We start from the raw sequence: 26,834 nt of genomic DNA on the forward strand, positions 1-26,834 counted from the left end.
TATATAACCTACTGGCAGTCGCCAGTAGGTAGTTCTAGTTAGGATTTTTTTCAATGCAAAATCTCAAAATTATATTTGGAATAACTTTGGTGCCGGTCGACGAATCTGCCTGAAAATTTCCTCAAATTTGCCTCGCGGAGCTCCGGTCCTTCCTTGAAAGTTTAGGGGGGATTTGTCAAGCGGGGGCCAAGATAAAAGGGGGGGCCCAAAGCGTGTTTTCCCCATGTTAATTTCCATAGGGCGGTCGACCTCAATTTTAGCCCAAACGGCTGAATGGATTTCCACCAAACTTGGCAAAATTGTAGGGACAGGTACCCCGATGTGCCTTTGCTATGTCTCAAGATATATGCTCCAGTGGTTTTTACGAAAATTAACTTTGAAAAAATATATATTGGGCTACATTGGGCTATATATATGTTAGAGCCCAAATGTAGCCCAATGTAGCCCAAAGATGGCCACCAGAGACAAAAAAAACAAATGTAGCCCAAATATCAGCCAGATGTAGCCCAACTATAGCCCAATGACAGAATGTCCTAGAGTGTTCTAAAGAACAACTAGAGCGCTAACAGTCTTACTTATGACAAGTATGGCACACCTGAAGTCATCTTGATTGGAATAAAGTGTTAACACTTAAAACATTTAATTTGCAAAGGAACAAAATGAGGGGGTTCATTTTGCCATAGAAATTATGATTAGTGCTGAGGAAAGAAAAATTAGGGCACATTTTGAGTGACTTCTCAAATCCTCTTATATTTCATTAAAAAAATTCTGCTATGCAGTCTCCCAAGATGGCCACCAGAGAAAAAAAGAGCCCAAATGTAGCCCAAATATCAGCCAGATGTAGCCCAACTATAGCCCAATGACAGAATGTTCCAGAGTGTTCTAAAGAACAACTAGAACGCTAACAGTCTTACTTATGACAAAAGTATGGCACACCTGAAGTCATCTTGATTGAAAATTTTACTCGCATAAAACCATTGAAATTCCCACGTTATAGTTAGTTGGACTCACTATAACTTGCGCGTACAATGCACTGCTGATGACGTCACATATTACATCACTCATGACATGGTCAGTGACATCACTCATGATATCACTGATGACATCTCAAATGACATCACTGATGACATCATCCAGTGAATGTGTATCTTTCTGAAAAATAAATATTTTTTATATATGTATATCTAAAGGTTGATGGAAGAATAAATGGGTAAATAAATGTCTAAATGGATGTTTTTTTGTGTAAAATTGATTGGTTAACTGACTTATTAAATGTATCTTAGTGAATACATATATTAGCGAGTAATGTTTAAATATTTAAATATCTGTATCTGTGTCTCACTTTGTGTATAAGTGGCTGCATGCGTTGGTGAGTAGCTACATGAGTGTGTATATGGGTTATTAGTTGTTTTTTTGAGTATCAGTATCAGTGTCTGTATGGTTCGGTGGGGGATATTACTTAGAGCACAGATGCATGAATGAGTGACTCAGTATTTGTATGTATTTTGAAGACAGCATGTGTGCAAGACTGTATGGGTGGATGATTGTGTGTATGGGTGGGTTTGTGAGTATGTGTTTTTATAATTGATTGTTTAAGAAAGTAAATATGTTTCCGTTTCTGTAGAAGTATGTGTAGTGGTTTGTATATAGCAGTATAATCAAGTAAATGGTTTTTTGATAGTTTATTTGCATGTGTGAATTTGTGTGTGAGTAACTATATGGATGAGTATTAGTGTGTAACAGGATGTATAGGTGTATGAGTACATATGATGAGTAAGTACATGCATGAGTGACTATATAGAACTGTTGGTGAATGAGTGGATGTGTATGTAGATGTTGGAATTACCTAATAAGTTGTTGTAATTGGTATTGGTTTCTCCTTTTTTAAGAAAATGTTAGTTTCTATTTTTGAATGTGTGTGTCAAAGGTTACTTTATGCTGATAGGAGGTCTGCCACTTTGTCACAAGGATGTTGTCATCAGTGATGTCATTTGAGATGTCATCAGTGATGTCATGAGTGATGTCACTGACCATGTCATGAGTGATGTAATATGTGACGTCATCAGCAGTGCATTGCACGCGCAAGTTATAGTGAGTCCAACTAACTATAACGTGGGAATTTCAATGGTTTTATGCGAGTAAAATTTCCACCTAACTATAATTGGTGTGAAACCTATGGTTTTTTCAGTGAATATATATATATATATATATATATATATGTATATATATATATATATATGTATACATATATATTGTATTCCAATGTGTCTTTGCGCAACAAGAGGGCACTCGACAGCCATCCCACTATTCGGTTTAGTTTGCAGACTACCTTACATATCCATCCATTATCTGCCTTGCCAATGCGTTTCAAGACACAGGGTCTCTTCTTCAAGGGCTAATTAAAAAACACACTCGACGGCCAGCACTGATTTAATTCAACCTTCTTTTATTTTATTTTCATTTTCGTGCCACCCCCAGTGGGCGTATGTTGAGTGCAGGCATTATGGGACAAGAAGTCTTCAGTGCGCCCAAAGACACATTGGAATACAATATATATATATATATATATATATATATATATATATATATATATATATATATATATATATATAGTGTCAAGATACATATATGTGACGTTAAGAACAGTAAAACTTTGCTTACCATTAGAACTAACCTTAACAATGTTCTTGTCCTTTATATTCTTACCACGATATTGTGGCCAAGCAATATTTTATTTTCAATATTTTGCTCATTTACCTGAGGGCATCTGTGGCCTTAACAAGGGGAACATTCAGTGTAAAGCCTGCTCTGACGCCATCTACCACAATATGAAACCCCAGCCCCGTGGAGTTGCACCACAGTCCTTATACGGGACAGATGCCATCGCAGATGAGGCTCGAAAGATATCTGCTGAGGACCAGAACAAGCCAGTAAAACACGAGCTGCGTGGAAAGCGAGTCAAGGGACATATTTAATTATATTGAAGCTGTGCAGCAATAACAACGAGAACAGCCTGTTCCCGTTTTATATTAAAGCCTCTCTCCCCCCAAGAGAAAGGGTTATTAAAAAAACGGTTATGAAAGCCAAGGCTTGAAGGGAAATCAATACGGACAAATTCTCTGTTTTCCTGCAGTGCCCAAATTATGAAAACAATAGGAATGCAAATCTGTGATACTGTTAAGGAAGGGGCAGCCTCCTGCAGCATAGCCAGAGCCACTGGCAGACAGCAGGTACCATACAACCAAAAACATTGAGGCATATGTATAAGAAAGTGGCGGAGCGCAGGTTAGTTCCGAAATTGCTAATACCGCTCTCCGTGACTTTGGAAATGAAGGGATGCACCATGTTAAAATAATATGGTGCACTACTGCGTTTCAACCTGCGCTGGCCTAAATTCAGCTGCCTGGTGCCAACACATCAGGCACGGCCAGTACCGGGCGTTATACTGGGGCGGTGACGTCAGGCACGGGAGGGTCAGGGTGGGGGGATGTAAAATACGAGATAAGGACCATTAGAGGTAAGTATCGGAGAAAAAAAAACGAATTTCGTTGCCAACACTGCATCACATTTGGCGATGCAGAGTGGGCAACGAAATGTTTTTTTTTTTTTTTCGATACTTACCTCTAATGGTCCTTATCCCGTATTTTACATCCCCCCACCCTGACCCTTCCCTGCCTGACGTCACCGCCCCAGTATAACGCCCGGCATGGGCCGTGCCTGCAACACATGCACCCTTGCACCATAGTGCAAGGGTGCCTGCTTTGAGGGAATGATTGTTTATGGCGATTTGTAACTTCTATGTGTGCTGCACAGAAGTTGCAAATTGCCATTTTTATATGATTGTTTATGTGCAGAACGGGACACCTTCCTGCACATAAACAATGATTCATGGCGTTTTGCACAATGAGCACACATAGAAACAGCAAAAACAAGGAGAATTAAAGCATTTCTCCTCGTCCTAATTTTGGCGCTGCTTCCTATTTACGTCACCATTGTAAATAGTGGGCAGTGTCAAAATCAATGGGTGTTGCGGCGGTACGCCCACCACAAAACCCATTGACCACCCCTTCAAGGCTAAATAAAGCATGAAAGAGATCCTTATTTACAAGGCGGCATTAAGCCACATTAAGTGGCTTAATGCAGCCTTGTAAATAAGGCAAAGGGTTTATCTCCACAGGAACGATCCTAAAAGTGACGTTCCTGTGGCGTTAGGCGCATGTAAATATGCCCCATAGTTTATACAACTTGCCACACATAACACAGCATTGAGAGCAGAGTATCTGCGGGATGGAGCATGTACCTAATCCTAGATCCTAGGAGTGGTTGTGTAATGTGCAGAAAACAGGGCACTTAGAGAGTCCCTGATCTTGGCTACATTGGTGAACCATATCCTCACGGCCGGCATTACTTACTCGTGGGTGGGGCCAGGGGGGGTCGCGTGGGGAAAAAATAAAATTAAAACTTGCCTCCGGTCTCGCGTCGTGTCTCCTCTCACTGTTCACAGGAAGCAGAAGAAGGCAGCCTCCCTTTCCTACCCTAAGCCAATCACAACGCTTAAAGGGCAGCGTTGTGATTGGCTGGGACGCCCACCGCACAGGCTGTTTTCTCCATGTAGGCTGCATGCAGTGTGTATGACTGGTTTGGTCGGCCCTGGGCCTGACCATGCAGTCAGCGCCCACAACATTGGACTAGCCTGCCCCAACCAACCTTTCTTCTGTTTTCTCGCAGTGCGAGAAGCAGAAACATAAAATGGTATTCATACCATTTTTTGGTTTCTGCTTCTTGCACTGTGAGAAAGCAGTGGGGTGATGCTCCTCGGATGTATGTTGTTACAACGCTTACTTTTACAACGCATACCTTTACAACGTATTTTTTACACCGCAACATCCATTACAACGCATTCCATTACAACGCATGCCATAACAACGAATTTTTTTAAACTACCTTTACAACGCATTCCACTACAATGCATACCATTACAACGCATACCATTACATTGCATGTATGGTAAGTATTGGATAGTGTAGGGGTAAAAATTACTATTCTAACTCCAGGGGGTGCAACAGTAGGGTAAGTATTGGATATTGTAGGGGTAAAAATTACTATTCTAACTCCAGGGGGTGCAACAGTAGGGTAATTGTTGGATAGTGTAGGTATGCGTTGTAATGGTATGCGTTGTAATGACTGCGTTGTAATGACATGCGTTGTGGTGGTATGCGTTGTAGTGTCATGCGTTGTAATGGTTGCATTGTAATTGCATGCGTTGTAATGGATGTTGCGGTGTAAAAGTTTCGTTGTAAAGGTAGTGCGTTGTTAAAGTTGCGTTGTAAGTGTTGTTTCCCTGCTTCTCCGCCCATGTGGAGGAGCCACCCCTGATTACTGCTTGATTCAGCTGGCCCCTGCTTTGCAATCCCTAATGTTGAGTGATGAAGATCACAACAGGAACATAAAACAAGGATATATCTAAAAGTCCTGTTTACTTTTTATAGTTCTGTTTCTTGCCATTCCCTTATCCCTTCATCAGCAAACAGGAAGATGTAAATGGGCTAAGTGTGGCGCAAGGTTTCAACTGAATAATGTAATTAACAGTCAGATGATGAATGCTGTCATATCTGGATAGCTGCCAAGTACAGGATGGGATTGTTGAGCCCGTTGTAATAGTAAAAGTAAAACTACAAGTCCAAGTGCACATGTTATCTAGAAAGCCAGTGCTGGGTGAAGGGGGTGTGGCAAGCTGCCACTTGGCAGCTATGCTCCTTCTACCCCTGGTATTTTGGGGAGGATGTGGCGTTGCGGCAAGAACTGCCGACTTTGGAACTAAGAAACTAGGTTGGAGTCTCAGCGTGGTAATCACTCAGGGGTAACTGTTCCTATGAAAAAAAGGAAAGAAGCGACCTTTTCTGGTAGCTTAGATCAATGTGTTAAAGGTGTCTCATTCAGTTATGATGAAGGATTTCCATGAAGGTGAGAAAATCCTTCTTTTGGAAAAAGTGCCCTCACACACTCTTGCAGGAGTCATGCTTCATCACCGGGCGTTTATTCCTCATGGGGGTGGCACTTCTGTCCCCCCCGGGCCCCGCGAGAGGGCTCTTTGGTGAAGCTCTTTTAAGGAGAGACGGCACAGTTTTGCATGCGGGCAGCCGCGGTCGGTAGTGGGAGTACCTGCCGGGCGGCGACGTGGGGAGGGGGAGGGGCAGGGTGGGGGGTAGTAAACTATGGATTACGGAGGTTTACAGGTAAGTAAACATATGAATAAATAAAACGAATTTCGTTCCGCGCACTGCATCACATTTGATAATGCAGTGCACGCAACGAAATTCGTTTTATTTCTTTATATGGTTACTTACCTGTATACCTCCGTAGTCCATCATTTACTATCCCCCATCCTGCCCCTCCCCCTCCCCACATTACCGCCGGGCAGGTACTCCCACTACCGACCGCGGCTGCATGCGGGTGTGTGGGTCGAGAAAGTGAGTGTGTGAGATAAAATTGCCTAACCGGTACCTGGCAATAGACTTTTAATCGGGGGTCCGGGAGGGAGGTAAAAACAACAATAAAGGATAAGGGGAACCTCTTTGACACCCTCACAAATAAAGTCCACACTGACAAGATCGCCTTAATGTACATCACCTTGACCTCATTCTAAACCTCACAACATCAGCCTCGATTAAGTTCCCAGTTGAACCATTTGCTACAGTACATTTATGGTCAATCCATCCTAAGCAAACTGGAATGCTTTGCTATGCAATTTGATATTATGGAATATGGAACTGTTCCTATGATGGATTTCACGTTAAATCATTCTTATGTGAACTGGTGTTCTGGACTGCCTCTTGCAGGATGAAACTATTATTGTCTAAAGCGCTCTGAAACTCAATGTGACTTGTTTGCACGATAAAAATAAATACATGCCTTGATAAGGACAATCTATGGTGATGTCTTATCTCAGATACTGAACCAGTCCTCTTCCGCTAGGTGTTCTAATCTCTCGATAGATAAGTATCCTGTTACGAGAGCCGCTTAGCTGTTTCCCAACAGGTGACCATGGCAAGTGTTTGTGATCTCTGAGCAAGAGATCAAACTATACGGGGCCTGCTGATTGCCCGGGTGACATTGGAATGTAAATTATCTCCTGCCTTGTTCCCTCATAAATACTCTGCAGGACCATAACGCACTTACATCACCTACACCAGCTGCTGCGGAATGTGGTTCCCTGTTAGTGGTATTAGTAATGTAAGCTAGAGACTTCCTGTCTGCGTCCAAAGGATGATAGGACTAAAAGAAAAGGTGGAGGTCAGCTCTTCACTTGACCAATGGTCAACAAAAGGAATATTGACAAAAAAAGTGAAAACATGAGGTCCCAGCACTGAGGCTATTGATGGATTCTAAAAATGGCAGTATGGCGTATAGTGAATAAAGAGGGCCCCTGAGAGCAGCAGATATCCTACAGTGTAGAAACGGAGCCGAAGAGGATTACCGGAGAAGAAATGACACTGCAGAACCAATGGCATCTTTCCCACCGCAAGGAAAGATATCCACTGAGGTACGGCTCACATACTACAGTGTGGTACCCGATCTGCCAAGGAAAGTCATCTATCCTAGAGTGAGGAATCACATCCTTGAAGAATGGCCTATGTACCACTTTAAGGACACTTACTCCCCAAACAAGGCATATACACTGCTATGGTGTAGAAACAGATCCACAGGGTAGAAACTACATGCTACACCTAGGTAACAGAGAGTTTCTATGAGGGATGACATATGTTCCACAGTAAGGAATCTGATCCCAGGAGGAAAGATGTATCTATGCTACAGTGCAAAAACAGATTCCCCAAGGAAAGGCATCTACCGTACTCTAAGGAAACAGCTTGATGAGGAACGGCATGTATACCACAGTAAGAAAACAGATTGATGGAGCATTGGCACATATATGACAGTGAGGAAACAGAGCCACCGAAAAAAGTGGCAGCTTTCCTCCACTAAGGAATCATATTCCAAGAGGAAGGAAAACATGGCTTCCAGTGCAGTGACATAAGTAGTACATTTAGGAAACAGATCCCATAGGAAAGTCAGCTAACCTACAGTTAAGTTAACAGGTAACCCGAGGAATCCCATATACACTATAGTAAGGAAGCACATCCATAGAAAGGCAACTACCCTACAGTACTGCGAGAGTTCCCTCGAAGAGTGGCACATATATAACGGTGCAGAAGCAGCTGATCTGATTCAAAACAGATCAACGGACCTCCGCCTTGTTCATGTCAGTCTCTCATGACAGAGACTTACCACATGCATCGCAAACCTGTCTCTTCAACAGGTACATTCCCACTCATTCATTCATCGTACCATTCAATCAGGTTCGAACTTGGAATCAAAAACCGCTCAAGCCAATAATACTATATTAGCGATCTTTAAGGGGGCTTGGGGGAACCCTGATAAAAAAAAAGATGAATAACTAACGTCAACCAGTCTAAATTAACAAACAGTTTTAATGTATTAAATAAAGTCAATGCATTTTATTGGAAGTTCTAAAGGGAATTATTATTTACATGGACCCCCCCCCCCCCCCCAACACCTTAAAGTACCCCACAGTTTATAGTGGCGCTGTTTGTTAAAACATGGAATCATGTTTTTGCTTCTGGAAAAATAACCCTGGGTGTAAAATGGTCAGACATATTTTAAACAAAGGAGAAAGAGTGCCAGCCGCATATACTGTGCTCCTCTGAAAAAGATTATTAATCACCAATGGGGTAACCCTGTGTCCCTTCAGGGCCTGGGTATGTAACAGTATATAAGAACAATAGGTTCTGTTGAGGAGATTACATTTTAAGACTGGCAATAAGTAGAAAAGTTAAGTCTGCACAGGCGGGGCTACAGAGATTGTCTGTGGAAGTCGGCGTTTTTGTTTTTTAAAAGATGACTCTCCTATAACAATCTTGAGAAATGCTTCTGTTTTTACCATTATTCATCAAGCCACTTGGTTTCGTCAATTGCACTGCGTGAGCAGGTTGTTCAAGTCACTTTAGAAGAGCCTGTCTGTTTGTTTTGTGTAATTTTGATATAAAAAGATTGAGTATACGAAAGAAAAGTGAAACCAGGCCCATGTGTGTTTGTAGTTATTTATTTGTGTAAAGGAATTGAAAGAGAGAGAGCTATTTCCTCCAGTGGTAATGACAAAATATAAAGATATACAGCCTGATTCATCAAAGACCCGTTTTGCGAGTCTTTAATAGCGATTCATAAGGAATCGCTATTACAGACTCGCAAAACGGGATTCATGTAGGAATCGCAAAATAAAATGCGATTCCTACACATTACTTATTTGCGATTAGCAAATTGCTAATCGCAAATAAGGAATAACTCCCCATTCATTCCTATGGGCCAAAAGGGCCATAGGAATGAATGGGGAGTATTCCTTATTTGCGATTAGCAATTAGCTAATCGCAAATAAGATAGCGATTTAAAGGGTGCCAGGCGTGTCCAGAGGACACCCTGTAGCACCCCTTAAATGCTAATTTAAACAGGTGTTGCACACATACATGTTCAAAGGACATGTGTGTGTGCAACATGCAACTTAGAAAAATGCTTTTAAAAGCATTTTTCTGAGTTTTCGCTATTTACCACGAGGTTTGACCTCGCGGTAAATAGAGGCCCTAAATTGCGATTTCGCAATTTGAAAATGGATGATGAATTGCATTTAAGGAATCTCAAATAGAGATTCCTTAAATGTAATTCCTCGCAAATTTGAGAATTCGCTATTACCGAGTTTTGCATTTGGGATGATGAATCCCAAATGCAAAAACTGCGCTTGCAAAGGGCCAGATTCTGAGAATCTGGCCCTTTGCGAGCGCAATTCACCTTCATGAATCTGGCTGATAAAGTGTAAGCATTTTTCGCCCAGTAGAACCTTTTGTTCTTATATAATGAAAAGGATGGCAATCAACATTCCTCTTTCGATAGAAATATCATCACATTGCTGAATCCTCCTGATGCCAGTTCAGTGGCTCGTGGTGCCAGCGGTGTGATGGTTAAAGTTATTACCCTTCAGTTATCTTCCCTTTATCAAACGCATCCATCCCAGTTTCCACACTGGATATGTATCTGACATACACTTTGTCCATGACAGTTTTCATAATACTCAGCCATGGCACATTTCCTTCCCTGCACCAGGGCCGATGACACACTGGCTACGCTACTGTGTATGTACAGCACACATGAGGTTGTTAGTTTCATATGAGTCTGTACTTAAAGCATAATTGCCAATTTCCAAATTGTTCTGTATTAAATGCACACATTGCCTTGCACATTACTCATTATGTAAAGTATACATCATGACAGATTTTATATCACCCTGTATTTGAGGCATACTTTCATGCGATAAAGATTTCTCATTGGTTGCCCAAAATGTAAAGGGCTCATTGATGAAACGGTTTCCAGTAATGTGCCCTTGCATGTTTGGTAAGTGGAAATGTACATGACTTTATGCAATTATAGATACTTGCAGTACGCAAATTGTCTAGCCCGTGCCCTTTATGTAAAGGTAGGGGCAGATTTAAGAATTCTGGTGCATCTCCACAAATCAGCAGGGATGCGCAAGAACAGATGCAACATGAAATTCCCTCCCTGCGCCACCACGAATGCAATGCATTTACAATGCAGCACACCATGGCACAAGGATAAGGCGATGCGTGTTGCTTCCTGTGGCGTAAGGGTGGCGCATTGCTGGAGGGGCGCCCTATGCCTAACATACTGCGTCACTCCTTACGCCTGCTTCAAGCAGGTGCAGGGTTTTGACGCAGCCTTAACGTAAAGGTGACTCCGTGAAATCTTGTAGATTTCACTGCATCACTTTTACGAGGCATTCCTGCGACGTATCGCCCACCTTACGCTGGAACGCACACATGAAACCTAACTCAGGTTTCATGTGGGGCAGGGCTTTACAACGCGACGCATCTCCCTAGATGCGTCCCGTTGTAAATAAGGCGCAACGTGGCGCATGGTTTACGCTGCCGCTGCATCACAGAAGTGACGCAGCAGCGGCTTAAATGTGGCGCATGGGGCTTGTAAATCTGCCTCAACATATTTTCGCCCTGGCTTATGCAGCCTCATGCACTGCCTGTTACTGGCCTCGTATTCTTCAAGAAGTCCCAGCATGTCCACACATCACTGGTCTATACATTTCACATGAGTTTCGCTCTGTTCCATTAAAGGCCCGAAATACTTTAATAGAGTCGCATAAATGTAGTCATCAGCGGCACCAGACACATTCATGCAATCTTTTATATCATAACTGGCCTTGCAGACTTTTGTGGAATCTCTCCTCTTCCTCGTGTTTCTGGCCTGGTTCTCTTCACACGTCTTTCTGATTTCTGCGTCAGCAGCTGCAGACGCATCAAATGAGCGTTGCTCATTCTTACGTTAGCGGCCTGGCTGCAAAGCTCTGTATTTAAATCTGCACTGTGCAGACCTAAGAGATGTCAACTTGATGTAAACAATCAAGGACTGAAGATGTGGGAAGCGACTGTGGTAACACCCCAACACCTGTTACATTGTAATGGAAGATTTTACGCAACACCATGAGCTGTGTCACCCGCCTACCAGCTCCACAAGCAACGTCTCCTCCAAGGGATGTGGCCTAGCGATGAAACTACAGACTTTAGAATTAGTGAACTAGGGGCCATATTATCAAGAACGGGCAATAACATTATCACAGGTTTAGCAGCAGAAACTGCCGCTAAAACGAAGATAAGGGGATTGATAATATGCCCTAAAGAATTTCAATAGAAGCCCATGTTTGATGTCCTTCACACCAGAACCTGGACTTCTATTGGAATTCTATAGGGTATATTTTCAAGCCCCTTATCGCCGCTTTAGTGTCAGTTTCCTGTCGCTAAAGCACCCGTTATCGCCCGTTCTTGATAATATTGCCCTTGGTTTGACTTCGGGCGTGACTTACCTTCTTGTGATTCTTGGCAGATCAGTTTAAATCTCTCCCTGCCCTTAGACCAAGATTGAGCTACATGAAACTGTAAAAAAAAATCTAAAGTGGAACCCTTTTAATAAAGGTGACACTACCTAAACGGAAGCGTGCAGTCTAAACGCAGATTACAGTCTGGCATCACAAAGCCCTTCAGTGATTTATCGCTTTCGGATTCACCAACATCACACAGTTCAGTGGAGCTCCACTCATTTCATTAAAACCGACCTCCGTCCCTTTAGTTAAGTCTGTCACATTCAATTGTCAGTGGTCTCACCTTTTCTCAGGTGACAGGCCCACTACACAGCCGTGAGGTGGCATCTATGCTCTGCACAATTGAGAAGCAGCAGTATGGAGGCCAAACTCAACAATCACATATGCGAGAAACATTAAGGGCCAGATGCATCATTCTTTCATGCAGCAAGCCACCTTGCTGCACTGTGTGAAAGGGAAATGGCAGAAATGTGCTGCATTTACCATTATAAGGCACATTCCTGTCCTTTTCTAGAGCTTGCCCACTTTTGCCTGGCCAGCGCCTTTGCAGGCACACTTGTGTCGTGCTGCAAAGGTGCCTTCATTGTAGGCAGGATTGTTTTTGTGCAGGAAGGGGCACCTTCTGGCACAAAAACAATCCTGAGAGGCTTTTACCTCTTCAGTGCTGCTCAGCACACATAAAAAGAGAAAAACACAAGGAAAAATAAATATATTTCTCCTCCTTACATCTCACCTGGGGGGTGTAGAATTTTGACACATTCACACATCTACCACTAATCGTATATCTGAGAATGTGCCTAAATCCATGGGCAGATGTGTGGGAACACACACGCTCCAAACATGGAACGCCTCCCTGCCACAGAGTAATGTGAGGCAGCGATTTGCGCTTCCTTGTGTTACTCAAAGTTATCAAGCCATGCAGGGTCATGCAAGATAACCTTTTTTGACTTGTTAAATTTCAGTTAGGTTTTGCGTCGCTCTTGCTCCCCTTTGCATGGTGCAAGGGTGCTGCAAAACCTTGATAAATCTGGTCCTTAGGGTGTTTGGAGCTCTTAACTTTAACCATCTCTTGCCTCATTCTGCTCAACAGATCACAAACCATTACCATAACTCACCTGCAGGTTTGGATTGGAATTCTCACAATGCATTACATGCCTTTACCTCACGTAGCTAAGTATAATTTAGTTACATTAAACATATATAGTTAAGTAGGTATGAAAAAAATCAGTTTTTTTCACAAAATCATTAGAGCTCACTGAACAAACCAAAGGTTAGAGTAATGTTACAGTTAGATGCATATGCCAGTGACAAAAGTAATGTTTTGAAGTTAAAAAAATACAGAAATTCTCCAGTTATAGTTATCAGAGCTAACTTTAACCTCCACCCCTGCCATGCACTGCGCAAGACCCCACATATTACATCACTCAAAACACGTTCTATGGCATCCTATATGACATCTCAAATAGATGTCATCAGTATTTTATCATTATACATAAAGTCAACCCCTCACTGCACACTGACGGCACACCCTCCGCAGGCAGTCAACCCCACGCTCTGCAAGGCCTTACGGCTGTGGACAGCAGAGAGTTGTCTACACGCCTGGATGTGGCCAACTCACTGGGGGGTGGTTGCCCCCTCACAGGCAGCCAACCCCATGCTGCGCACAGCCTTTCATAGCACTTGGCACAGGTTGGACAAAGGGCCTGGCTTGCAGCCTGTCCTTGCATACAAATCCATGCAGAAAATTACCCAGAGGCAGCCAACTCCACGCCATGCCTCCCTCTCTTTCACTTAGGCTTGCCACCCCAGAGTGGGTCCTTGGTCATGTGTCCGGTTCATGGTTGGCAACAGGGCCTGTCTTGCAGCCAGGCCCTGTTTCAAAGTTAGGCGAAAATTAAAAATATAAGTTATAAGTATATATTTAGTATTTTTAAAGTTTGTTTTGTTTAAATTTGGTTTGTATAGAACGAATATATATATATATATCAAAGAAAGACTCGTCCCAATATACAAAAAAGAGGCAGAGAGCATAATGTATGCGTCAAGTGTACACATATATATATATATATATGTGTACACTTGATATATATATATATATATATATATATATATATATATATATATATATATATATATTCGTTCTATACAAACCAAATTTAAACAAAACAAAGTTTAAAAATACTAAATATATACTTATAACTTATATTTTTAATTTTCGCCTAACTTTTGTAAACAGCATATTGTAGACTGCGTATGAATTTTATATAGTATATGACCAGTGAGTTGGTTTTATATTAGAATTATGTGAGGAGTGCTCCCTACATTACTTTGGAGCCTAGCACTCAAAATGTCTTTATTTATTAAGAGATGTATATATATATATTTTTCTATTGAGATTTATGTATATATTTTTTTATCAATATCAAGGTGTACATTTATGAAATAACTTGTAAATACGTGTGTTTTAATTGTACATCCATCGAATTTTATTATATATTCTATCGGCAGTCTGGTCTATATATACTGTGTTCATTGCATAGTCTGTTTTTCAGTTTTATTTTGCAATGCAACAGCTGTTTACAATTACTTGTTACTTGGCTCTTTAAATTTGGCTTGGGTCCGTTGTAACGCGTCATGTGATCAAGGTCCAGGTCGGACCGAAACGCGTCATGGCGGCATACTGATGCGTGGCGAAATAATCTTTAATAAATAATGAAAAGCACGAAAAAATGGGTCCGCGTTTGTCTATCTGAGTCCTGGCTGGTGATCGGATTCTAAAGGATAGAGTACTGGAATATATATATATATATATATACATATATATATATATATATATATATATATATATATATATATATATATATATATATATATTACCTACTGGCGGTCGCCAGTAGGTAGTTATAGTTAGGATTTTTTTCAATGTTAAATCTCACAGTAGGTAGTTATAGTTAGGATTTTTTTCAATGTTAAATCTCAAAATTCTATTTGGGATAACTTTGGCGCCGGTTGACGAATCTGACTGAAAATTTCCTCAAAATGGCCTCGCGGCGTTCCGGTCCTTCCCTGAAAGTTTGGGAGGGATTCGTCAAGCGGGGGCCGAGATAAAAGGGGGGTCCCAAAACGCGTTTTCCCCATGTTAATTTCCATAGGGCGGTCGATTTCACTTTTAGCCCGAACGGCTGAATGGATTTTCACCAAACTTGGCAAAATTGTATGGACTGGTAGCCCAATGTGCCTTTGCTATGTCTCAAGATATGTGCTCCAGTAGATTTTGAGTAATTTAGGTTCAAAAATATATATATATCTATGGGCGCGCTCCGGTGCGCGCACCGGGGAGCGCACCAGGCGCGACACGTGACTTGCGCGCGGAAAGCTGATTGGCTCACGGGTGTCTGTAAACATTCGAAACAGTCCGGAGCGGCCGCCATCTTGTGTCTCAGTAGGATCGAGACACAAGAGGTGACATAAAAAAAAGGGAGAAATGACTATAAGGGGGCAGGGTAGACCCCCTCCTGACCCCCTAGGTTTTCTGTGGGGGCTAAAAGAGGGTCCCGCAGGGCATTTAAAAAAAAATATTTTTTTCGATTTGCGCGGGGGGAGCGCCCGGTACGCGCACCGGGAAGCGCACCGGGGAGCGAAGCACGGGGAAAATCCAGGGCCTTATTAATGAAGGCCTTGCAACAGTTTTGCGCCGCCTGTGCGTCAATTTTTGTGACGCACCAGCGGTGTAAAAAAATGCGCCTCGTTGCGCTATATTTAAAAAGTGGTGCATCTAGATAGATGGGTCACTTTTTAAAACCCTGCGCCACATTATACCTGCGTCAGGTATAATGTATGCAGAGCGGGCGTTCCCCCGCAAAAAGCTTTGTAATAGTGACGCAGTGAAATCTATGAGATTTCACTGCGTCACTTTTAGGATGCTGTTGCGTCAAAATCTTGCGCCTGCCTCACAGCAGGCGTAAGACTGACGCAAGACCTTTCACATGGGGCTTTCCCCATGTGAAAGGACGCATTACTGGAGTTGCGTCACTTTTGTGACGCACTCCAGCAATGCGTCACTTTTGTGTTTACAGATACTTCAGAAATACTGACGTATCTGTAACTCCTTGCGACATGATTCGTCATACATTAAATATGACACATCTGGAATGTGGTAAGGAATGCGCACAGAAAAGTGACGCATCGCTGTTTTCACACAGCAATGCGTCACTTTTCAGAAATGAGGCCTCCAGTTTATTCACTGTGTCACCTCTACGACCCTTTCTTGCGTCAATACGTCCCTTTTGCATACATTACACCTGACGTAGGAATAATGTGACGCAGGGGCTTACAAAGTGATGCAACTACCTAGATGTGTCACTTTGTAAATATGACTGAATAAGGTGCATTTTTTACAGCACTGGTGCGTCACAAAAAGTAACGCATCGGTGGCGTTAAAGTGACGCATGGCCTCATAAATGAGTCCTTCAGTCTTCTACTCATGCGTCATATTAAATTTATGACGTATTATGTTGGAAGTTCTTTTATATACGTTAGTATTTCAGACGTATCTGTAAGCGCAAAAGTGAAGCATTGCTGGAGTGTGTCACAAAAATGAAGCAACTCCAGCAATGTATCCTTTCACATGGGGCCAAGCCCCATGTGAAAGGGCCTGCACGCCTGCTGTGAAACAGGCGTAAGATTTGGACGCAACAGCGTCATAAAAGTGACGCAGTGATATCTCATAGATTTCACTGCGTCATCTCTACGACCCTTTCTTGCGTCAATACGTCCCTTTTGCATACATTACACCTGGCGTAGGAATAATGTGGCGCAGGGGCTTACAAAGTGACGCATCTACCTAGATGCGCCACTTTGTAAATATGAATAAATAAGGTGCATTTTTTACTGGACTGATGCGTCACAAAAAGTGACGCTCTGGTGGTGTTAAGGTGACGCATGGCTTCATAAATGAGGCCTTCAGCCTTCAACTCCAGCAATGTATCTTTTCTTTCCCTTGCACACCCCCGTTCCGTTTCAACATTTTCTTTGAATATCAACATTCCCTATATTCACTCTTCTTCTCCTTACTTTTCTTCCCAACATTCACCTTCTTTCAGTCCCCCTACTTCACTTCCTTTCTCCTCTCATACCTTTCTGTTCTTTCTTACTCATTTTCCTTTCCATTATCAATGCACTCCATTTCACTTACTCTTTTTCATTTTTTAAAGAATATAGCTCTTTGATGAGAATTGGAGGTAGTTCTGAAAAGAACTTTTTGTTTTCTACTTTTTTCAAAACAGGAACAAAAACAGGGAACGGAAACTGCTCAACAGGAGCAAAAAGAACAAAAAAAATTAGGGGTGGAAAGGGCAGCGATGGTTTTCCAATGCTCGAACCATGAGCTGTACACTTTGTTCCCCAAAGGTAAGGAGTTGATTGCAGTAGCTGCATCTGAGGACACCATGGTTAAAAGCAGGTTGAATATTTGGCACAAGCTCCTGCGATTGCCCTCTCCCAGAAGTAGTTGCTGGATGTAGAGGCCCCATCACTGGGAACCTCTTGTGCCAGAGCCCTAACACTTTCCCGGGCAAAATTCTGGGGGTGCTTCCTCTCCACATGCCGGATCATCGTGAAGTTTCCAAATGAGTATTTTTTTAAGGGGTTACCCCGTGACAGGACTTCTTTGCAGATCCTGCACTCCACTTTTGGAGCATTCAACTTTTTTTGGTTAGGTGGTATTTTAAAAAATTTCCAAATAAAATGTTCCTTCACCTTTCGTTGAGGAGGCTCTTCATTGATGAATTCAGGTTCTTCATCACTGCTGGATTCTCTGGCAGCCATGGTAAACCAAGAAATATCCAGGAGCAAAAAACAGGTCTTTCAGTCACAAAAGTGAAAGAAGAAGTTAAGGAAATGGGTGGGGATTTCATTCTTTGTTAAAAAAAAATGTAAGCAACCAATGAAAAGTGTTATTTTAAGGTCACATGACTTGACGCGCTGACGCTGCGCGCACCGGAGCGCTTCCGGGGGTGCATACGCGGCGCGAACGTAGGCGCTTCCGGGGCGCATACGCGGCGCGAACGTAGGCGCTTCCGGGGGCGCATATGCGGCGCGAACGTAGGCGCTTCCGGGGGCGTTTACGTTGCGCGCCGAAGTGACGTCATCATAGTTTTACGGAAATGCAAAATCATTTTCATTTCCTTATAAAAAAAACTGCTTTTATTTGTATGGTATGAAATGTTTTGCGTTTTTGTTAACTTTTCATTCATATTTTTTTCACGAACGAAAGTAGCGCTCTGGGTGCGCTTTCCGGAGAGCTTACCGGAGCACGCACCCAGAGCGCCCCAAGAAAAAATTATTTTAAAAAAAAATTAATACTTACACAAAACAGCAAATTGTAAAAAAAAACATAGGTTAGAAACTCGATATAGAAAGGAATTAGCATTTAAAAAACCTATGAAATTCACTGAAAAAACCATAGGTTTCACACCAGTTATAGTTAGGAATTAGCATTCAAAAAACCTAATAAATTCACTGAAAAAAACCATAGGTTTCACACCAGTTATAGTTAGCTGGAAATTTTACTGACATAAAACCATTGAAATTCCCATGTTATAGTTAGTTGGACTCACTATAACTTGCGCGCCTGCAATGCACTGCTGATGACGTCACATATTACATCACTCATGACATGGTCAGTGACATCACTCATGACATCACTGATGACACCATCCTTGTGACAGAGTGAGAGACCTCCTTTCAGTGAAATGTAAGCCTTGAAACACATATTCAAAAATAGTATTTAACATTTTCAAAAAAATTGAGATACCCATACCAGTTACAACAAACAATTCAGTAATTCCACCATCTATATACACATCCACTCATTCACCAACAGTTCTATATAGTCACTCATACATATACTCACTCATTATATGTAGTGATACACCTATACATCCTGTTACACTTCGACAGTCATCCAAAAGTTACTCACACACATATTCACACATGCAAAAAAACTATTGAACATCCATTTATTTGCATATACAGCAATACACACACTACCACTTTACTTCTAAGAATACTTACACATACTTACTCTCTTAAACAATCACTTATAGAAACACATACTTATTTAAACAGGAACTCTTATAATATCTCACTCTCACATATACTCACTTTTATAAATCAATACTCACATATACTAGATTAAAACATATGTCGTTACTGAAAAAGACAATAGTGAGACAGTCGTTTACTCACTAACATACACATATACACACTCATCCATCCATACAGTCCTGTACATATGCTGTCTTCAAAACACATACAAACAGTGAGTCAGTCACCAACCCATACGGCCACTTATACACAAAGTGAAACTCTGATACATACATTTCAATATTTAAAAGTTACTTGCTAATATATGTATTCACTAAGATACACTTAATAAGGCAGTTAACCAATCAATTCTTTTAAAAACAAACATCCATTTACACACTTATTTAACCATTTATTCTTCCATCGTACTTTACAAATAAATATATAAAACATATATATGTTTTTCAGAAAGACACATTCACTGGATGGTGTCATCAGTGATGTCATGAGTGATGTCACTGACCATGTCATGAGTGATGTAATATGTGACATCATCAGCAGTGAATTGCAGGCGCGCAAGTTATAGGGAGTCCAACTAACTATAACGTGGGAATTTCAATGGTTTTATGTCAGTAAAATTTCCAGCTAACTATAACTGGTGTGAAACCTATGGTTTTTTCAGTGAATTTAATAGGTTTTTTAAATGTTAATTCCTAACTATAACTGGGGTGAAACCTATGGTTATTTCAGTGAATATATATACACACACACACACACACACATACACACACACATATATTTTAAAGGCTAGCATGGTGAAGGCATTTGCGTGGTAAAGATATTCATAGAAAAGGCCCCATGGTAAAGGAAGTTTCTTGGATTTGAGTACTGGGTCGAGGAAGGGCAAATTATAGTATTGAAGATTACTAGTAAGTAATACACACGTTCTCTATCACTGGCCCCACACAAATCAGTAAAGGCTGACGCAGTGCCTCTCTGCCTTCCTACGCGTCAGTGTGTTCGCATGTATGTCATGCTGTAGATAGAACCACACACCGCCTATGGTTTTCGTCCACAACAGACTTCTTTTCCTCTTTTCTTCTATCTATGTCACAACTTCCGCCTTCTTCCCTCCTTTTCTTGCCGAGCTCCCTTCCTTCCACTGGTAACCCCTCGCGTCCTACCATCCGCTAGAGGCTCTTCTGTTCTGTACCCGCCATGTTTTCCTGCGACCCGTGAGTTGTGTCTACGGCCTCTCCGGGCTCTGTCACCGCCAGAGGATGAGTTGTCGGTGACTCAGCTTCCCAAGTTCGTGTCAGACTCGTCAAGCTGAGAGGCTGCTGCGGGCCGACAGCAGCCGAGGAGAGCACTGCTTGGGCTTAATGGTCAGTGGCATTCAGGATTAGATAACTGATGGCGCGAGGGCTGCAGCTGTCCCTGCGGACCTTGATGACCTCACTAAGGACGACCAATCAGCGTGATGCCCTCGGGCCTTCACCCTGGCTAGAGAGGCGTGCTTGCTGAAGGCTTACTTTAACCAGTAACAACACAAGGGACTTGGAACCCGTGGTTCGCTCATTGACCTTATTTTTAAAAACGAAGCTATGTGTGTCAATCAGGGGTAGCTACTCGCAGCTATCACTGACGCTGTCATTACTACATACACATTCGCCAGCTCTGGAGACATCAGCATAAAGAGAAAGTATACAGGTCAGTTATAAACCATTTTTGTATCTGCTCTTCCCAATTTTTGTGGGTTCGTGTGGTCTTTTGCCCTAGCACCGTACAAGGAAGTAGAAGGTGGTACAAGGGGGGCATACCTGTGATGTCACTGAGTCAAAGGAAGTGTGATGACCTTTTTCACTATCTGTGATATTAAGTTATCCCATAGAAATAGTCTATTGTCCATTAAACAAAACTTGCACAACCTGATCATGGACCAGAAACGTGTTAAAAATCTGGTCATTTCAACGGAGCACGTTATGTAGTGCAGCACAAGGGCGGTCTGCACCGCACTGGCATCACCCCTTCTGGTTAGTACACTGCCCCAACCTCATAATCTTAATGCTGAAACTCAAAGAAATAAATGTTATTTAATTATCCCTGCCCATGCATGACAGTAAGAAGGACATCTTCATGCAATGGGAATGATTTAGCTATAACTTGTTTTTCATATAGTGCTTCATCCATCATGGTTAGCCTTTCAACCTACTGTAATTTATAGGTTTGGTAGTGGGCAATTTAATAGTGCATAAAGCCAAGAGCACACACAAATGCAATACTAATACAATATTTATATTAGTGTGTGTGCGTCCCACATAGGAGGTAAGTGCAGGGTACTTTTCATATAGTGCTTCATCCATCATGGTTAGCCTTTCAACCTACTGTAATTTATAGGTTTGCTAGTGGGCAATTTAATAGTGCATAAATAATAATAATAATAATAATAATAATAATAATAATAATAATAGTGCATAATAGTCCCACAAAGCTGGAAGGAGGCCGTTGTTAAAGGTCTGCTGAAGAAGCCGTCACTAGACCCCACGGACTTATCCAATTATCGACCCATCTCGCTCCTCCCCTGGATAGGTAAGGTCGCGGAGAAGCTCGCAAACAAAAAACTGTCCCACTTCCTGGAAGCAAACCACTGCCTAAAGAACTCCCAAACAGGTTTTAGACCAGGTCAGGGCACAGACACCGCCCTCCTGGCGGCAGTAGAAAAAGCGAGGGAAATCATGGATACAGGAGGATCAGTGGCAGTGGTCCTCCTGGACCTCAGCGCAGCATTCGACACTGTCAGCCACCAGGTCCTAGTGCAGCGCCTAGAGAGCACTGGCGTACAAGACAGTGCGCTGAGATGGCTCACATCCTTTCTCTCCCGACGCTCCTTCCAAGTCTGGGAAGGAGAAAGCCGGTCTCCCTCAATCCCCCTCCGGTGTGGAGTACCCCAGGGCTCCTCATTAAGCCCCACACTTTTTAACGTGTATATGGCCCCACTGGAGGAGCTGGTCGCCCCTTTCGGAGTCACGATCGTCAGCTACGCTGACGACACTCAGCTGGTAGTGACCCTCTCCCACCCCAAGCTACAGCCCTCCAACCTGCAAGACTGCCTGTCCACTGTCCATCAATGGATGGGCGATTCTGACCTAAAGCTTAACGGGTCAAAGACAGAGATCTTGCTTCTCGGACACAAAACCCCGAGTCTCCCTCCTAACATCTGGCCCGCATGTATGGGTGACCCCCCCTCCCCTAAGACAGAGGTTAAGAGTCTGGGAGTGTGGCTAGAGACAGATCTCACTTTCCGGACACAGGCCAGGAAAACAGCCGGCATCTGCTATGGGCTCCTGAGATCATGTAGAAAAGTGCTCCCCCTACTGCCATTCCAGTCCCGCCTTCTGCTAATTCAAGGTTTAGTGCTAGCAAGGTTGGATTATAGTAATGCTATTTACCTCGGGGCGCCGGAAGCCACCTTGCAAACACTACAAAAAACCCAAAATGCCGCAGCCCGCTTGCTCACAAACACCCCAGCAAGAACTTCGGCCAAACCTGCCTTGAAAAAACTTCACTGGCTCCCCGTGAGGGAAAGAGTCGCTTTCAAGGCCCTCTGTCTGGCACACAAGGTCCTGAACAATGCGGGTCCCCCCATTCTGAGCACCTGGATCACTCCATACAGACCGTCGAGAGCGCTTCGGTCCGAACAGGGAAACCTTATTGTTGTCCCCAGGGTGAAGAAATCCCGCATCGGCGGCCGCAGATTCTCGGTGAACACGGCCAGAAAATGGAACGCTCTCCCCTCGAACCTCAGAGCTGAACCAAACCTCCTTCGATTTAGAAAGTCCCTCAAAACCCTCCTTTTTCCCTGATTTTTCTTCGAAATGTCCCTGTGCCCCCCGTTAGGAGTTCGAGGTTTTAGCGCTGGGATACTCAAGGGTGACTACGCGCTCTACAAAAACCAAAAATAAATAATAATAATAATAATAAAGCCAAGAGCACACACAAATGCAATACTAATACAATATTTATATTAGTGTGTGTGCGTCCCACATAGGAGGTAAGTGCAGGGTACTTATTTGAATTTTGTTTGTAAGCATGGCTCCCTGAGCCTTGGCACTTCGACGTATCCAGTCTGTCATGGTGGAACTGTTGAGTAAGCGGTAAGTACAAGTAAAAGCAACATGCCCATTCTTCTTTACGCCATACAAAGAAGCAGCTATTCCAATGCACTTGTCATTGCTTTCCGGATACCCTCATTACCTCCATGATACCCTCCCGAGTCATAGTGCGCTCTGCAAATCTGTATAGCATAAAGTACAGTGCATTTCATGCTGATGCCACCACACTATCTCAGTTGTTTGTAGGTGCTTTCAACCAGTGTTACTGGGCAGAAGCAAGATGGAGCAGCATAGTTAGGGGCAACTAGAGAGTTGCAGAAAAAGGTCTCCTTAGAAGCTTCCTGATAGCCAAAGAGTTGTCTACATCTGTCGTTCCTGTTCAATCCAACTTCAAACTTTTGCTAAAGGTGGGGATCTTCATGTCCTAATGCTCTGATTTCTGTCTCTTCCTGCACCCACATTTCAGGACTACAGAGTGAACATCTTCCTTCGGCAGCAGTGGAACGACCCTCGCTTGGCTTACAGCGAGTACCCTGATGATTCGCTGGACCTCGACCCCTCTATGTTGGACTCCATCTGGAAACCTGACTTGTTCTTTGCCAATGAGAAGGGAGCACACTTTCATGAGATCACCACCGACAACAAGCTGCTGCGCATTTTCAAGAACGGCAATGTGCTCTACAGCATCCGGTGAGTCAGAGAGGTGGATCGAGAGGAGAGTTACTTGAGGTAGGCGAGCATGTGGAGTCACCCTACTTGGACTCATATAAATGAGTAAAAAGTGAATACTCAATGGAAAGAGATTGAAAGGGAAAAAAATCGAAAATATCCCTACTCCAATAGGGGTGTGGTATCTGTGTAATGTATAAAACATTAAACAGAAATGGGCCTAACTACAGAGAAGGATGGAGACATCTCAATAGACTGATGTCTAAATACAGCAGTCATCCACATTTCAAGATGGTCTGCCATGGCACTAACTCTGCCCTAGCTGTACCGCCATGTCAAAGGTAGCAGCAGCCGGTGGAGATTTCTCGCAATTTCCCTACAGGCGAATTAAGACCATGACATTTTTAGAGATTTTGAATCCACCTTTTAGAAAGTCAAATATCCCTCCTCCACCACTGAAATGACATGATACTCCTAGCACCTCAAGCTGGAACAAGTTGAGCCCCAGTGATCTCAGACAGTTTGTTCCAGGCCAGTGAAGCTCACCTTGAGGCATGTGATCTGGGAACGATATGATAATGTCATGTTACATCCATGTGTTATGTTATGCAGCACACACATATGCATTGTAGTGACTTTTTCAAGTACAGTGAAATCAAAGGAGAGCAGCGCTAGGGTCCCGTCGAGAGAGCCAACATAAAAAGGTGGTTTGGCGGTATAATTATATGTGGCGCCAGAATACAGGAGTTCTAATTCGGCTTTCTCCACCCAACCATACTGTGTTACTCTGGGCAACTCCCATGACCTCCTTGACCCCAGTATTCATGTCTGCTAAAACTGGGAGTGGGGGGACTTATGTCAAGTATTGAGTATACAATTCTGGGCAGGACGTCTTGCAGCTGCTGCTGCTCTGAGTCAGGTCAACTTGTTATAAAGCTGCCTTGGCCGATGCGGATGCACAGCATGGCTGGTACCACATGAACGTGCAAGTGTCCCTTCACATCACGCGTATGCACGTACGGGAAATCAGCGTTCAAGGTAGAAGAGGTCGAGGGGACGGACTGCAGAGTCAACATATGAATGGAAAATTACTCCTTGCGTTACAGAAGTCCTTTGTCACAAAATGACCTCACAGTTACCTAAACCAGGCCAGTTTCCTAAATCTGAATGTTTTGGATGTGGGGTAACTGACTTTAAAAAGAACACATTTAGGGCCATATGTATGAAGGCAATTTTGCGATCGCAAACGCTGAAATTTGCAGAATTTCAGCGTTTGCGATCGCAATTTGGCTCAGTAGTATGTATGTAAGCAAAACTGCCTCTCAAAATAAGGAATCTCAAAATTTGTGATTCCTTATTTTGAGATTGCATTTAAGAAATCCCAAATTGCTATTCCTTATAAAAAAGAGCAATTTGGCCTTAAGGAATCGCAAATTACCACCAACTGCAAGTTGGTGGTCATTTGCGATTTCTTTGAAAAATGTACTTTTTTGCATTTTTAAAGTGCCATGTGGCGCACATACATGCCCTTAGGGCATACATGTGTGCCACATGTGCACACATGTACATTTCAGGGGTGCAACAGGGTGTCCTTTTGACACCCTGGCACCCTTGAAATTGTATTCTCAATTTGTGATTCTCTAATAGAGAATCGCTAATTGAGAATGTCTTCCCATTTATTCCTATGGGCCTCTAGGCCCATAGGAATGAATGGGGAGGTATTCCTTAATTGCAAATTGCAATTTGCGATTCGCAATTAAGGAATATGTAGTATTCACAAAATTATTTGCAAATCCTTCCTACATAGCGTTTTGCGATTCTCAAATAGCAATTCTCTAAAAATCTCTTTTTGAGATTCGCAAAAACAAAGTTTCATACATATGGCCCTAAGTGCTGAAAACTGCACCCAAATGTATGCCAGGGACCATTCCTTAAAAATGTAATTTATAAGTTGTTCTGAATAATACAATCTCTGCACACCACTGATTTTTAATACTTTTATCAATATTTTTTCCGGCACAGGTAAAAAAACCGACATTTGTTGAGCAACATTTTATATTTCTGCTATTTCTAAATTGCTCGGCTGCCTTTAATTCGCATAGCACTTCACAGCACACTGCAGAGCTGTCTTGTTACAAATTATGCATTTTTACAATTTGAAATTCAGTGAGATCAAGAGGGTCCTGGTTCACAATTCAGCAACCTGCCCCCGTGGTACCCACTTCCATGTGTCGTTCCGTGATTGACAGCACATCAGTGTAAATCATATGTGCTGTGCTGTGTCCAGTAACTGACAACATGGCAATGTAGTCACCTCTACGCCCAGCCCTGCCCAGTGACTAACAGCAAGCCTGCGAGCGTGCTGACGTCAGGCTTCTCTACGCCATTTCCTCCTTTGTGACTGCCATCAGGCCAGTGTCAGTCATATTTGCACCCAGCATTCCCCAGCAGGGCCGGTTCTAGGATCTGCGAGGCCCTGGGCTAAAAGGGAACCTGCGAGGCCCCCTCTAATTTAGATAAGTGGCCCCCTGCAGGGAGACCATTCACAGACACTGTGGGGGGCCCATTGTCCAGCATTTTGGCACCCCCACAGTTTTAACTTTTACTCCACAAGCATTTCCCACACCTTCAGTCCGATAGGTGTGAGAATTGATTGTGGTCTAAAAGTTAAAACTGTGGGGGCGCCAAAATGCTGGACAGTGGGCCCCCAACAGGGTCTGTGAATGGTCTCTGCAATTGAGGGAGCGTCTCCGTCTCCCTCCCCTATGCCTCCGGACACCAACCATGAGAGGCCCAGGGAGGGGCCCCCCCTCCAATGGAACTTAATTGCAGGCGACACCTTTCTTTGTAATATATCGCCAGGGAAACAACAGGACACATCACTGGTGCGTGGCCCCATGCTGGTGGGCTGAGTGCGAGGCCCTGTGCAGCCACCCACGCTGCCCATGCCTAGCGCCGGCCCTGTTCCCCAGTGGCTGCCAGCATGCCCGCGCCAG

General features: G+C 43.1%; 1 protein-coding gene across 3 annotated transcripts in view; it reads left to right on the top strand.

The window, feature by feature from the left end:
• GLRA1 (glycine receptor alpha 1) overlaps positions 1–26,834 on the top strand; it is a 390,673-nt gene that overhangs the window by 318,138 nt on the left and 45,701 nt on the right. For all 3 annotated transcript variants that reach the window (XM_086931266.1, XM_086931265.1, XM_086931267.1), the window contains exon 4: positions 23,636–23,859. In XM_086931266.1, the coding sequence (XP_086787392.1) occupies positions 23,636–23,859 (224 nt within the window). The remainder of the gene's footprint in view (positions 1–23,635; positions 23,860–26,834) is intronic.

The sequence above is a fragment of the Lissotriton vulgaris genome, chromosome 7, assembly GCF_964263255.1.
Source record: "Lissotriton vulgaris chromosome 7, aLisVul1.2, whole genome shotgun sequence".
Lineage (NCBI taxonomy): Eukaryota > Metazoa > Chordata > Amphibia > Caudata > Salamandridae > Lissotriton > Lissotriton vulgaris.